Below are 16,160 nucleotides of genomic sequence, written 5' to 3'. Positions count from 1 at the left end.
AACCTCTCTCCCAGATACTTAACCTATTGATTGATTGATTAAATTCTTTAAGCTTTAAAATGACGTTCACACTGAGGGCTTGTTGCCATTGTGCATGGTCCTACAGTATGTACTCAACTCATCATCAATGCATACAATGCAAGACAAATCGTCAACCATACCAAAAGCAACAATAGGTATCTTAACAGAAGGGGGGGGGGGGGGGGGGGGGTGTTGAACGGGAGTAGCAGGACTGATCTGGCAAGGTGTCCAACACAAATGTGCGAGGGTGGTTAAGTGGCATAATGACAAATTGGGGTAGAAAATAATTGGCTTTACCATCTCTGGCCGAGTGGCTGTTCATGCAATGCATCATTGTCATTGTCCAGCATGACGTTCTATTCTACATACATGCTACTTATAGTGAGACGGAGAGACAGTGCCCTCGATGACAGAGACGGGCTGAATGATTGAGGTCATGATAAGACATGGGGCAGCCTTTAGCCCGGTGCTATGACCTTTGTCTCGGGAGTCAGTTCACAATAGTGTGCTTAGAGTGACAACGATGGACACGGTGAAAAGGGGGCACACAGACAAGACGGACATCCATGACCTCATGACATGCTCAGAGTCACTCTGTCATGACAAAGACGACTTCTGTCTGTTCAACCGCAAGCGGCACTGTTGTTGTTGGAACTACTATAGTATGTTTTTGTTATGTTTACACTGCAATGGTAATAGCTATAGCAGTGGTTTTCAAACCCTATTCATATCAAGGTCCATTATATATTCTGCATTTGCGCCACACGGACCACCATTTGATGAGATTCGAGCCTCTCAGACTTAAAATATTTTGTTGTAGATGGATAAGATTGGATAACATTTCCATGCTGTATTGATGTTGGTAGAGATGACAATTCTTCTACTTTCTCTAATTTGTGTAGACTGTAAATTAAATAATGTAGATCTATGTTTAACAATAATTTAACTCTTGAATGAAGAGTGAATAAAATGAAACCAATTAATGGACCTTTACACGCTGTAAATCCTGAGTATGGACCAAACTCTTTTAGATGTTTCCGTATGCCATACCGTACGATACAAAACGTAAAGTGGGCTAGTATAGCACCATAATGAGGCCAATTATCACAATGTGGGGAGGAGTTTCTTCCGTGACCAACTGTTGGTGTGCACGAAAAGTCTGTTTGTGTGAGATTAGCTCCTCACATACAGACACACAGATGGGTTAAAACATCATCTTTGTGCCTAAGACTAAGATTTTAGGAGGGACTAGTGAAGAAGAGATCCAGCGGAACAAAATAGATAAGTCTCGGGTGTTGCACTATGAAAATAGCAGATCTACAAGCTAGAGCTTGTAGAACGGCTATTTTCAGCATGCAACCAAGTGTAAAACCAGGCATTACGACGCCTTCAAGGCCTTCAAGGCCTGCCAAAATGCATTATTGTCGACAAAATCAACTGTAGATTTAGTCGTCGACTAAATCGAATGATCGAGTTTGCTCTTCTCACTATAGCAATGTGTTGTTCAGCTAATACACGACATAAAAACACATCTACGTATGGTAACTGTTTTCAATGCAAAGTGACAAAGTCAGAAGTGATACAATGATCCATTATAGATTAAAATGCTCTTGTGGGGAAACACAGGCTAGTAGTCGACGGTACTGACGGTACTTGGGGGAGGTACTTGACTCATTCATAAGTGTACTACTGCAGTGGTTCTCAACCCCAGGGTGATCCCCACATTATTTTGCGGGGGTCCCCAGATGACAGTGAAGTGACAATTTAAGGACTTTTAAGACCCTTTTAATATCTAAAAATCACACCCGTGTGAAGTGAGGGGCGCTCTTATCATTCATCATCACAACTATTAAATTACATCCTGCACATTATCATTAATTTCCAATTCCATTCTATCCGATCTGTGGCATTTCAATGGCTTATTTTCTTCATGAATCCAATGAAATGATATAAATAAACGTTTTTTTACGGCTGTTTTTCCTATATATTTTTTTCCCCCTAATTAGTATCATTGGTAACACCTGTGAAGGAAGTAGGCAAGCGGCCTGGAAGTAGGAAGAGTTATTCTGTGTGCATATAGCCCATTGGCACCGGGTTACAGACATTGTGGAATACGTCATAATGTTATTCCCTGCCACACTCATAGCATGCAATCACTTTATTGTTAAGTTAATGTGTGAATTCCTTCAGAAATACATTAGCCACACATAGGCCTAAGCCCTCACCTCGGATGCAATATCACATGATAAAGGCTATTTGAACTGAAGTCTACATCCTGGCTTCCCCCAGGCCCTCCTCCTGCATATCATCAGATATGCTTCCTCAGGTGGCTGCTGGTCGGAATACACTTTACACATTTTCTTGGACTGTATACCGCGTAATACGGTTGAACACACCACTGAGTAAAATCATATTGAGACAAGTTTATTTTATAAGTGTGAACAAGAGCCAAGAACACTATAAATAAGAACCACAAGAGACATTAACATAAAATAGCATAGCGTAGCATTCTCAACTCAACCAAACTCAATTTTATTTACAGTATGTAGCACATTTAACATGACCAGGTCAACCAAAATGCTGTACAGGTTAGAAGAAAACAAAGAGCAAACAGACATTAGCAGACAATATAATAAGCACAAACAAGCAAACATTAACTCTGGTGAGGGAATAAAGGCAAGGGCTACCTCAGCTGTCACTGCAGGACTGAAGGCCAAGGAGAAGAAATACATCTTTAGCAGGGATTTTAAAATAATAAAATAACTATTGAGCGGCTCTGATGTGTATGGGCGAATTGTTCCAGAGCCTGGTGGCAGCCGCCGCAAAGGCCCGTTCAGTGACTCTATGCCTCAGCCATACAGAAAAATATTTGTTTCACTGAGTTTTAGATCCAGGGAAGTGTAGCAGCTATAGAGCACAGACTGTGAAGTGTGTGGCCTTCATTCAGGCAGACCCTTACAGCCTACTACTACTGTGTATAAGTGACACACAGCCCCAGAGACCACGGTAGTGACAGCTACACACACTGCTGTCAGCCTCACAATGGCTGAAACATGACAAAGGAGGTTGGGATACGATCGATAAGGTTATCCCTCCCTATTCCCTATATACCACTTCAGGGATCGCCGTGGGATTACTCACCTTAATGTTCACTCGAGTGAAAAACGTGCCGAGGCTTTCCTGCGAGGATGAGAGTTTGTAAGTGATGCTGAGCAAAGAATATCACTAACGCTGTATCCTACTGGTCGTAGACCAGTCTACTGGAGCAAAGTTGGGTCCGGGACCGCCAGGGGACCCCCCCAATGTACTCACTTTTACTGTGTATGCACTGGCTATTTGAAAATAGCCGATCTACAGTACAAGCTCATTGTGAACTTCATAATCTGCTATTTCTGAGTCCCTGGCACAGCATATTTTCAGATGAGGGTTCACTGCTGTCAACGTTGCTGTTTCTGTACTATAACCATCAACATTTATTCATTGTGTTTTTCTCATCTCCTCCTCAGTGATCTGTAACTTCCGAGGCTCCGTCGCTCAGGGTCTGGCTCTGGAGGTCGGTGAGACGGTGCAGATCCTGGAGAAATGTGAAGGTACGTACGTATCTAATAAGGTCTCATCCCAGGGTGTCCAATTAGCCCATTCTGACCTGAGATCAGATTCATACGAGGTTTCCGCCGGACACACACTGGTCTGATGAACCCATTCTGACCCGAGATCAGATTCTAAAAATGTCAGTCGCTCTTCGATTTTTCAAAAATAGCAGACCTACAAGCTCGTATCGCGCCACTCGGTGGCGCGATATGAGCTTGTAGATCTGCTATTTTTAAATAGCTAAAGCATGACATGATGCTGACACCAAAATGTGTGCCCGGTCAGAATGGGTTAGACCTGGGTGTGTCTGCGGCTTCTCATTCCAACAGCGTACAGTTGGTTTAGCTAATGAGCACGGGGAGGCGACGGGGGGAGAAATTGGATACTTTATTGATAGCTTACCCTGGGCGGTTCTTGTGAATCTGTTCACATAACTCCTCGAAGCACGCACGCATGCATGCATGCACACAAACACACACACACACACGCACGCACGCACGCACGCACGCACGCACGCACGCACGCACACACACACACACACACACACACACACACACACACACACACACACAATGTTCCACAGAGGCAGTACCGGCAGTTGCATTTGTGTATTTTGTTAGGCCTTTGCTGAGAGGTTCTTTGATCAAATTCTGTAGGGATCGACGCTGACTGCAATCAGTTCAGCAGCAGGCCAAGGGTTCTTTTAGGACAATTAAGGAAACTAGTTAGTCTCTAGTATTTACTACCTTGCCCCCTCCATTCCATGCCTGGAATGACGATGTCTTCTCCTCCAGGCTACAATCACTGCTTGGGAAGCAGGGGTGGAAAAAGTACTCAAATGTCTTAATCAAGTGAAAAGTGTCAATGCTGCAATGTAGACATGATCTACTACGTTCTAAGTGAAAGCCTGGGATTCTAAATGTACTTGAGTAAAAGTACAAATGTGTATCAAATTAGAAAGTGTGCATTATGCAGAATGTCTGTCCTATTTCACACGTTTTCAAATGTATATAGGGGAGAACGGGGTAAGATGAGCCAGCGGGCAAGTTGAACCACCCCCTTTATCTAGAAAACAAAAAAACTGTTGCCATGTGACCTTAAATCTAATAAGCATCCATCATGTACACCTGGCTGTAAAGTTAGTTAGCACATGGGGGCACATAGGGAAAGTAGAAAACACAAAAAATACAAAAAAACTGTTTTTTTCAATCAAAGTAAAATTTCACATCATGTAAAATGACTGTTATACAAAGCAGAATGTACCCAGGTCTAAAATGTAATATCATACATGTTGGTGGTTTACCAATGGATAGAAGCATATGAATAATTTAGCAAATACATTGTCTGAAGTATTATTCTAGTCAGGGTTTTCCTAAATGGTGGCTGTGGGTAAGATGAACCAAATGTCCGGGGGTAAATTGAGCCAATTTTCTTAATGTGAATCACCATTCATATTTTTGTATTAAGTATTTGCTACTCAAATTATACTGAATGACCTTTAATTTGGATGTTTGCAAATGTTTGCAAATTTTCTATATTGTATTAACAATATTGCAAATATTATAAGGTTCTGAATAACAAACTTTATGTAATTGTCTTTATATTGTTTAAATAATAAATAAACAAATAAATAAGACTATTTGCAAAAGGGAAAACAGTTATTAAATTATTTTCAATAAGTGAATACATTATCTGTTCAAGTTTAAGCTCTTTACATTAAAATATCATGTGGTTCAATTTTGGATCAACTTACCCCTTACCTGGGGCAAATTGAGCCACATGACCAGTTTTTTTAAAAAGGTCATATTTTCATGGCCCTTTGTCATAGCTGCTTACTCATCATTTCAATTGATAGAGGACATCCTGAAATATGTGTAGATCATTAGATTTGACTGCCATCTCATTTTGCCTTGCTTCCAGGACAACTTAAGCAAACAGTGATTAATCTTACCCTGTTCTCCCCTATTTGTAAATAGCTGATCTACAAGCCTACAATGTGTTGCATATCGTATCTCCATATTTTAGATTTTTGTGTGTGTTTTAGTAAATCAACGCCCCACTTGATCATACTACAGCGTCGCACAAATACATTAACTGTAGCAGATCAACAAGCTACTTTTTCTATTTTGGAATTTGAATCCTGAAAAGTAACAGTTTGGTACATTGTACAAGTTTCCACCCGAACAGAGACAATATTATATGGTGGTGTTCAGTGGGGGAAAACCTTGATCTGTAGCCCGGGGTCCACAATCATGGTCCTTGTGAGCTGTAATAACAGCCCCAAGCAATACATTCCATGATTTTATGCTTTTGCTATTCAATTATTCAAATAGCAGATATACAAGCTCATAGCACGTCACTTTGTGTCGTGCTATGAGCTTGTAGATCTGCTATTTAACCATTGTGAAGCTTTTGCAAAAATCTTTGCTTCTGGGGGTCCATGGAACAAAATATGTTGAGATGGACAGCCTGCGGCCAAATACATATCATTTCATTTTCACTGTTGACAGAGTAACTTTCACTATTCATATTTTTCCTTGACTCAACTATACTGGGGTTGATTGAGTACTAATGATCTGCTGGATGCTGACTGTTACGAACACACGTCTGACTCACTTTGCTCGCATCAACTTTAATAAGATCAAATACACATCAACACACATCATCACTGTCACACAGAAACATTATAATTCAAACTTGGTCCATATACTGTATGACAAACACTACAGTATAAAACATGTTATCAGGAATAACCATATCAAACATGCTACCATTATACAAATATAAATACAAACTGATCATTTATACAGCATGAGATTATAAAAGTATGTTATCAGGAATAATTTAATCTGTTTAAAGGTATATTCAGTGATTTCACTCAAAAAACCTTAGGTTTCGTTTTTGGCTGGGACCTAAGCCTTTCATCCAATCAGGATAGAGAGCCAAAAATGAAACCTACCCCCAGGGGTTAACTGGGGACAGGGAGGAACTCCTTATATGGGCAGCACACTCTATAGTAGAGAGGATTATCACAACAAAACAAAAAAATAAGTGATATTTGAATTAAGTGAAATCACTGAATATACCTTTAACTATCTGTCCACCTTGTCTGTCTGTCTGTCATTAAATAGCATTTGCTAGACATACAATACATGGCACATTTTCTGTTCCAGACTGAAGGTTTTTAGTGGACGCCAGTACGTTCTAACTGTGGTTTTCCAGAGTGACACAGATCTTCCCTGGTAACACCTTCAGAGACATGTCATATTCATAAATACCAACGTATGGAAACAGTCTCTCAGTGAAAGTGTGTGTGAAGGTGTGTAGGTGTGTGCCAGAATCAGGATCAGAGAAGGACAGCTGTCCTTCCTCCCAGTCCAGCTGGACTCTGATCCTCTGCGGTTTCTGACTCAGTGAGAGAACAGTCTCCTCTCCGTCGTAGTCTGATGTCTCCCCATCGTGACCAGGCCCTGATGAGGAGATCGCTGTGCATTCGCCCTTAAATACGTCTATGAACCAGTATCTACACTCTGTGTCCGCCTCCCTCTGCTGAGACTCCTCGCACACACCTACCGTGCAGATTGTGTTGTCTCCGACCTCGACATCCCAGCTGTGATAACCTGAGTCGAAGCCCTCAGAACCCAGGACTTGGGGCCAGATGTCAAACCTCTCTGGGTTGCCAGGAAGCTGCTGTGGCTCTCGTACACATCTCACACTGGTCAGATCATCAGACAGCATGAGAAATGGACCCGCGGTGTTGGGGTCCAGGATCACGGGAGTGTAGGAGACAATGTCCTTCATCTTGTCCCAGACTCTGAAGGTCAGGTTCTTCAGGTGTTTGGCCTCATCTATCAGCACTCCTGAGAGCGGCGGTGGGTCCTGCAGGGTGAGCTGGACACCCTCCATCGTGGTCTTGAAGTTCCGCAGTAATGAGACGTGGTCGTCGGCTCTCAGCTGGGCCTCGGCAGCTTGGATTGCATTGGAGAGGGTTTCCATTTCTCTGCTCAGACCCTCAATTCTCTCCTTCATCTCCTGACTCTTCTGAGCCTCTTCATCCCGCAGAGCGGAGATGCTGTCCACCTCTTCCTCCTGTAGGAACCGATGAAGATTCTCAAACTGTTTCTTAATCTGCGTCTCTGTTTTCCTAGCCTGAACCTTGATGTGGTTTTCTGTTTTGCTGTAATAGTTTTTAACTTTATGAAAGACCTTCAGTTTCTCCCAGTTTTGCCCCAGTGATTCCCGGATCTTCTGTTTGCAGCATCCCGACGCTTTGTCCACGGGTAAGAACTTGTGTGCGGAATGTTCCTCTGAATCACGACACACGGTACACAGCAGCTGTTGGTCGTCCAGACAAAAGAACATGACCTTGAGGTTGAAGAGCCTGAGGTTCCGACCGTGTGCGGTGCAGAGGAACTCCGACGAGGCCATTTTGTCTGCCATTCACACACCTAATCTGGAATGAGGCTGTTACACCAGAGGAATAGTAGAAGACAAAACAACAACAATAACTTTATGAGTATCAATAGTAGTAATAGTTATACTAGTAGTATAGTATTTGTACTCGTGGTTGTAGCATTCATAGTAACAGTAATACAGTATTTGCTGCACTTCTTACAATCTGACTGTTCTTACCTCAGTAGAGATTGTAGCAGTCTGTGAGAAAAGGTAATGACATGAGCCAGGGATTCGTTGAGTATAATTTGGTTCTCAGCTGGATTGGCCCTGCCCCTTTTGGCGTCCCGCCTCTAGCCACAACCGTATGCAAATGTGGTTCCTGAGCTAATCAATGATTATCATCGTAGTTTCATTCTTGATTTGATTACTTGTGAATGACTCTTCATATCCGTTCCATTGTCCTGGGTGAACAAAGGGGTGTGTGAGAGAGAGAGAGAGAGAGAGAGAAGGCAGGAAGGGCCTTAAGTTCCTTAAGAAGCATCAAAATAGACATCCCAATTAAAACTTGGCTTAAAATATTTCCCTCTATGGTTGTGAGATCTGAGGATGCATTTGCAAATCAGGATCTTGAAAAAGGGGATAAACACCAAATATAGTTCAGGCCAATGAGCTCTGAGAGAGATGAAGTATGGACCCCCTACTGTACATTGTTTACAACTGTATTGCAGATTAAACGTTTTCATACATTTCATAGATAGCTTTGTTGACTATATTGCACACACGCACACACACACACACACACACACACACACACACACACACACACACACACGCGCACACACACACACACACACACACACACACACACACACACACACACACACACACACACACACAAAATGCTGTGTTCAAGTTCAGGAGACTTCGGAAAAAAGCAATTCTCCTGATGCTGCCTTCTGCCATGGCATAGAAAAGGAGTGGCATTTGCATTTCTTTCACCATATCATAGTAAGACCTTTTAAGCGTCGTACGAAGCCAACTCTTGTCGTGACAAATCATGACAACACACAATATTTTGGACCAAACAAATCATTTCAAAGAAGAAAAACAACAAAAAAAGTGTTGTAACCTTGCCTTTTTTTTCCTACTTTCTAATTCTTTGTTTGGCCCGAAAAATTGTGTTTGTTGTCATGATTTGTCACGACAAGAGTTGGCTTCGTATGACGCTTAAAAGGTCTTTAACCCATTCTGACCGGGCACCCATTTTGGTGTTGGCATCATGTTATGCTTTAGCTATTGAAAAATAGCAGATCTACAAGCTCATATCGCGCCACCGAGTGGCGCGATACGAGCTTGTAGGTCTGCTATTTTTGAACAATCGAAGAACGACTGACATTTTTTTAAATCTGATCTCAGGTCAGAATGGGTTAATCAGACCAGTGTGTGTCCAGTGGAAACCTCGTGTGAATCTGATCTCAGGTCAAATGGGTTAAATAAAAAAATGAAGAAATGCCTATGGGAAAAATGCATTGGGATTCACTTCCTGGGCCACTCGTTGTTCTGAAAGGGGGAGGGACTGCTAAGCTCTATAGAGGAGGTTGAATGAACTGAAACCAGCGCTCCCCCAAAACAACAGGTTTGGAGAACTGTTGGGAATTGATTACATGAAACAGTCACCCATGCAACCAGTCTCAATGTTTGTAAACAAATAATTGGTCTATATGGGACTTGTACTTGTAACAGAGTACATCTATTGCAGTATTGCTACTTTTACTTAAAGGACCACTTCACCACTTTTCAACCTATACTTCATATACTAGGTCCTCACTAATAATCATGAAAAAATGGCGCAATATTTTTCTACTTGGTCTGTGTCTCATAGGAGGGCTGTGGGCAGTTCAGAAACCGTCTTCCAGTGACATCATCGATGGGGATTAGAAGCTAATAGAAACTTCTAATAGAAGTTAATAGAAAATGGAAGCCATCGTTCTCACGATAATGAAAATCTAAAAAAAATTGTAAAAAAAAAAATGTTTAAAAAATAATCTGCCTAATGATGATGTCACTGGAAGACGGTTTCTAAACTGCCCACAGCCGTCCTATGAGACACAGACTGAGTAGAAAGAAATCGTGCCATTTTATCATGATTATTAGTGAGGACCTATTATATGAAGATAGGTTGAAAAGTGGTGAAGTGGTCCTTTAAGTAAAAAATGTGAGTAGGCTACTTTTTCCACCACTGCACACGCACGTACACACACACACACAAGACACAATAAATGCACAATGTAAATGAGGTGGGTTTCCACTATATGCAGCATCTTACAGCCATCTCAGATAATGAGAGTGAATAATATAGGCTATTACAGCCTATAGCAGCACCAGGCCTGGATGTGAGCCCACATCATTAAGCTGACTTTACTCCCATTGTTATTACTGGTGGTGTGACTCGCAGACATTAGCCAGAATCCATCTAAAGACTATAGGAAATGTTTGTCTTTTGCCGATAATGAGTGTGAATGGGCTCCATTAGTCATGGCTGGAGAGGTCTTCCCTATCGATGAAGAAGAGACACAGATGGTAGCTATAGGAATGTCTCTCTCCCCCCAGGGGGAGAGCGTGCCGTGTGCTCTGTGCCACTGTGTGTGCGTGCATGCGTGCGTGCCTGCGTGCCTGCGTGCGTGCCTGCATGCATACTGTATCTGCATAACATCAGAAATTATCCCAGGCAGGATGTCTGTGTTCTGTTCTGTTCGATGACGCCTAGATTCCGCCATGCCTTTTAAAATGGGCCAGAAACAGGAACTGGACTCCTGTGTTTCCTTCTTCCGATTGGCTATATACGGCCGATCACGTGACACACGCGTCGACACAGTGCAAGGCATGTTGGGTTACAAGTGCATGATGGGAAACCGGTTTATATATATTTTTAAAGATAGATGAGAGTGCGCCTATAGTACACGTGTAACCTCTAGTACATTTACATTGCCAAAGCAAAAAAAATCTAAACAAATCAATGTATTTACAATTAAAATGTGAATAAAGAAATGTGTTCTTATTCCAACAACTTAGAGAAATCTATTTCACAAAGAAGTCAGAAATATCTCTCTCTCTCTCTCTGATGCTTCTTAAGGAACTTCCTGCCTTCTCTCTCTCTCTCTCTCTCTCTCTCTCTCTCTCTCTCTCTCTCTCTCTCTCTCTCTCTCTCTCTCTCTCTCTCTCTCTCTCTCTCTCTCTCTCTCTCTCTCTCTCTCTCTCTCTCTCTCTCTCTCTCTCTCTCTCACTCACTCTCATTCCCCCTCTGGTCAAAATGTAACTGAGATCACAGCTACAGATCGATGTTGGACCATCAGCCAGCAGGACTCTCTCTCCCACTGTGTGTGTGTGTGTGTGTGTGTGTGTGTGTGTGTGTGTGTGTGAGCATTTCTATAGTGCGTACATGTATACAACCCACTGGGTTGATGCACAGTATAGAGGTGTGCATTGATGCATTGTGCATGATGAGTACTGGTGTTTGTCAATGTATATGTACACGTCTATACCTGCTTTGTATGTTCATGTTTGTGTGCGTGTGTCCTTCATTAGCAGCAGAAGAGCGCCTGCAGAGGTTTAAATGCAGGGCGGTGTGTTTGTTATAACAAACCCAGTGAACCCAACACTTACTGTACTTACTGTAGTGCAAAACACCAGCAGTATACTTTTCATTTTGCTGAGCTGAGTGAATGGGATGACACAGAGGTATAAGTGATAACGTGCAGATTATGGGAATTATATCGTTATGGAATACATCCTTGGCGCTAATGCACACTGAAATGGGTACAATCACGGAACGCATAGAATGAAGTTCACCACTGCAGCCTAACTAAAATGTATCTCTCTCTCTCTGACTCTCCCACTGTCACCCGCAATTCGAACCTGTGTTAGCCACATTGTTGCTGATACGTCATCGGCCAGCACCACTCTGTCCATGCCTCTCACTTTTTAAATAAAATAGCGCCAGTTCGAAACTTGAGAGTAAAAACCTACGGTTAAAAGTCAACAATTCAGTAGTCCACTGTCAGATTCAGTAGTACAAAAAAACTGACGGCTGTGTGGGGTGAGTACCGTGAGTTTAGTGACTGATAACTTGATGAGGGGACGTTGCAGGACAACAGCAGCTCTGCGCAGTGTGCATTGATAGAAACTGGTGTTTTTTTCTCCAACCCGCACCACAGACCAATCAGAATCCATGGTTTTCACCCTTTTACATGTCCTGCCTACATTGGAGATACAGTAGGACCCTTTCCAGACTGAGTAGCGAAATGACAATACAAATCCAAGGAACGCAGCGAATCAGGCTGGAACCCAGGCTAGGCTAAAACCTCTTTCTCCATATTCAAACTCACAAAAGCGCAAAACACAAAAGCATAAAAAGATCCACGCTGCGTTTTTAGCTTGTAGATCTGATACTTTTGCTACTTTTAAATTGGATTCCTGAAAAGTAACGGTACAGTTCAGTTCGTTCGGGGGGGACATTGGGGAGGCACTGGGGGGGACACTGGGGAGGCACTGGGGGGGGACACTGGGGAGGCACTGGGGGGGACACTGGGGAGGCACTGGAAACACGTTTTCAAACAATAGAAACAGCACACTGAACACACAAGGCAGCTTGTTGCATTGTCGGCTATAATAAAGCCTGCGGAATTGTAGCACTTAAGCCCTATTAATTAAAAAAATGTGACAAGCTGTGACCTTGTAGATCGGTGTTTTGATATGTAATGACATGCCATGCCAAACCTAGGGTGAAAGTGGTTGAAGAAACCGATCCCAGGACAAGATGTCCAGAGCCAGAGAGGGGCGGCGGTGGCTCAGGGGTAGAGTGCCTGGATGGTAACCGTAAGGTTGCCAGTTCGAACCCGGCCTCCCCCAGAGTTACTGTCGAAGTGTCCTTGAGCAAGACACTGAACCCCTAATTGCTCCCGATGTGCTAGTTGGTGCCTTGCATGGTTTCCGCTGCCATCGGTGTATGAATGAATGTGTGTGTGAATGGGTGAATGTAATGCACAATCTCTGTAAAGCGCCTTGGATAAAGGCGCTATATAAATGCACCATTTAGCCTTGCTGGATGGGTTGAAGCAGAATGTGCATACTGTGCTAGATCTGTTGTGACAGGAATACACTGAAACTGTCAGCAAAACCCATGTCAGTGAGAATTACACAGATACATACTGATATTGTAATATTTGGCATACATACAGTATATGGTCCATACTATATGTGATATATAGCAGTGGTTCTCAACCAAACCCTCACCCTTGAGGGTTTCCAGGTGGTTCCCAGCTCTCAAGAGTAAAATTACTGTTAAACAAGTCTACATTAGAGAATGCAGAAGAATTATTATTTTGATCATCATTTGGCTGCTGTCTCTCCTGTAGTACCAACATCGATACAGATGGAATTGTAAACAAAATCTTTGGGTCTGAGAGGCAGCCTACATCTCATCAAAGATGAGATGTGCATGGCTCAAATGCTGAATGAATAGATGGACCTTGAAATGAACAGGGTTGAAAACTATTGATTTATAGCATATATTTGGCCCATTTCTGGTCTTCAAGGCCGTGGCGTACACTAGTATACTGATGCAATTCTGTGAAAGTACGGTATCAGACTATTTCTGCTGCAGAGAGGAACAGAAAATGAATGCCTCTATGCTTGTGTTTATCAGACTGTATATTGTTAATTACTCTTTGCACAAATTCTGCAACACAACTGGTACAGTATATTGTGAAAATGAAACCAAGTTTATAGTTAAAAAATGTGCAAAACATCTAACAAGTCAATATCACAGGTCATTATTGACCTGGCATCCTATGGTCTTTATAATTTCAATGTACAGATTATTGATTGTCTTTTATGTTCTACTGTTCTACTGTTGATGATAGTTTATTGGTTTACTTATGATCCTAGATAACAATTTCGATGCATTTGATGCATGACCATGTGTTGTTCTTGCTTACTCTAAATCGCTCTAGATTAAGAGCCTTTGCTAAATGCCTAAATTGAAAATGTACAGAAAAAAACCACCAAAAGTTATAATTGAAGATAAGAGGTTTCTGCCCCGACTGCCAGCGGCGATATGTCACATCCTAATCCATGCAGACAGACTCCTGATTGGTCCATGCCCTGTCTGATTAGCATATAGACGAGAGGTCTGGGAATAACCACAGCCCTCTCTCAACGAGGGCGGCATATGTGTCCTCTTGATTGGTCGCTAATTAACTCACCAATTAAATAGCCCACTTTAAATTTCATATCAGATTTTGGCTCAGAAATGGATGTCATGACGCCGGCGATGAGAAGATTATGACAATTACAGTAATGTGAATGTTCCTGACTCTGGCCGTCACACTTTCTCCAAAAAGGTGTGTGTGTGTGTGTGTGTGTGTGTGTGTGTGTGTGTGTGTGTGTGTGTGTGTGTGTGTGTGTGTGTGTGTGTGTGTGTGTGTGTGTGTGTGTGTGTGCGTGAGTGTGTGAGTGTGTGTGTGTGTGTGTGTGTGTGTGTGTGTGTGTGTGTGTGTGTGCGTGTGTGCGTGTGTGTGTGTGTGTGAGTGTGTGATGGGCCAGATCTGACTAATTTCGATATGACTTAACCCATTCTGACCGGGCACCCATTTTGGTGTCAGCATCATGTTATGCTTTAGCTATTGAAAAATAGCAGATCTACAAGCTCATATCGCGCCACCGAGTGGCGCGATACGAGCTTGTAGGTCTGCTATTTTTGAAAAATCGAAGAACGACTGACATTTTTTAGAATCTGATCTCAGGTCAGAATGGGGTTAATCAGACCAGTGTGTGTCCAGTGGAAACCTGGTATGAATCTGATCTCAGGTCAGAATGGGTTAAGTTGATCTGGCTTCCATCAGACTCTCTCTGATTCATCCAGGACGTCCGTCTTAGTGGACAGAATTTATGTTGGTTGAAATAAGGTGATATTCTGGGCGAGATGTCACTAATTCCTCCATGTGCTGACCGTGCTTGCTGGGAAGATTTTAGTTAAAATTTTTCTTTAAAAATATAATAGTCTATATATATTTTTTTAAATATGTTTATTTATCTTTACAACATAGTATTTTCAAAGCAATTATTCACATATATGTTTCCCCCCAGAACCCCATGGCAGCACAAATACTAAACAAAATCTTCGAAGAAACAAACAAATACAAACAAAAATAAATAAATAATAATAACAACAAAAAACACATTACATACAGTTAAACAAACAAATGCATGATGTCCCATTACAGTTCCCTACCCCCACCCTACAGCTGACTACTCCAATTATAAAAAATATGATGCTTGTATACAGTATCTGCTACTGAATAACCATTAACCAAAGCATAAAATAATGGTTAAAGTGGTTAAAATCTAAAATGACACTGATGCCTTCCTGGTTCTAATGGGAAACATGTTGTACATGAGTGTTTCCCAAACTGTGGTGCGCAAGCGCCTTCTAGGGGGTGCGCGACATGATGGTGGTGCTATGGTGCGGCTGGTGCCAATGTACTGTATGTGCATATATGTGGATACATAGGAAATATATACAGTATAGCTTATGCAAATTATATGGGAACCGCTGTTCACATTTTGTATTTATTGGCTAAACATGATTGTGCAGTTAAAGTAATGGCTGTTTGAATTTCATTTGTAAATCAATATGTTCTCCAGGGTCTATTTTCAGCTAGACTCTTTAAATCACTTAAAAACACAACTTGGCTTTATTCTCTAATCTAATTTGGTGTACATTACATTGCTTTTATGTGCTTTTAATTGCTTGCATCCTTTCATCTTCTCTGTTTTTAAATGCCCAGGGACTATACGGTAAAACATTTACAGTTTTGCTAACACTGGCACAATACTATGTTGGCATGTTGATTAATGTGCACTTTCCCTGTAAAAAAAAAAGTTTCAAGTCAAAGTTTGTTTTCATACCGTACTGAAAAAAAAAAAGAATCCAGGGGCTTGCTAGAAACTCTATCTATGAAGAAAAAGGTTCGTCCATACCTTTTTTCACTGACGAAAACTAAATAAAAAACGCTATGCAATGATGACTAAAAAGATCACATTTAGATAAAAAATAAAATAAAGAATAAACAGAGTGGTGGGGGCTCTCTGGG

General features: G+C 41.8%; 1 protein-coding gene across 1 annotated transcript in view; it reads left to right on the top strand.

Annotated features, from left to right (window-relative positions):
• Window positions 1-16,160, top strand: part of dock3 (dedicator of cytokinesis 3) — a gene marked incomplete at both ends in the record, with an annotated part of 250,584 nt that overhangs the window by 99,679 nt on the left and 134,745 nt on the right. The window contains one exon of the mRNA XM_083772261.1: window positions 3,528-3,611. Within this exon, the coding sequence (XP_083628387.1) occupies window positions 3,528-3,611 (84 nt within the window). The remainder of the gene's footprint in view (window positions 1-3,527; window positions 3,612-16,160) is intronic.

Source organism: Protomyctophum parallelum (assembly GCF_964188405.1).
Source record: "Protomyctophum parallelum genome assembly, chromosome: 8".
In the NCBI taxonomy this organism is placed as follows: Eukaryota; Metazoa; Chordata; class Actinopteri; order Myctophiformes; family Myctophidae; genus Protomyctophum; species Protomyctophum parallelum.
Note: the sequence above shows the minus strand (reverse complement) of the source record. Positions and strands in the feature narration are given on the sequence as shown.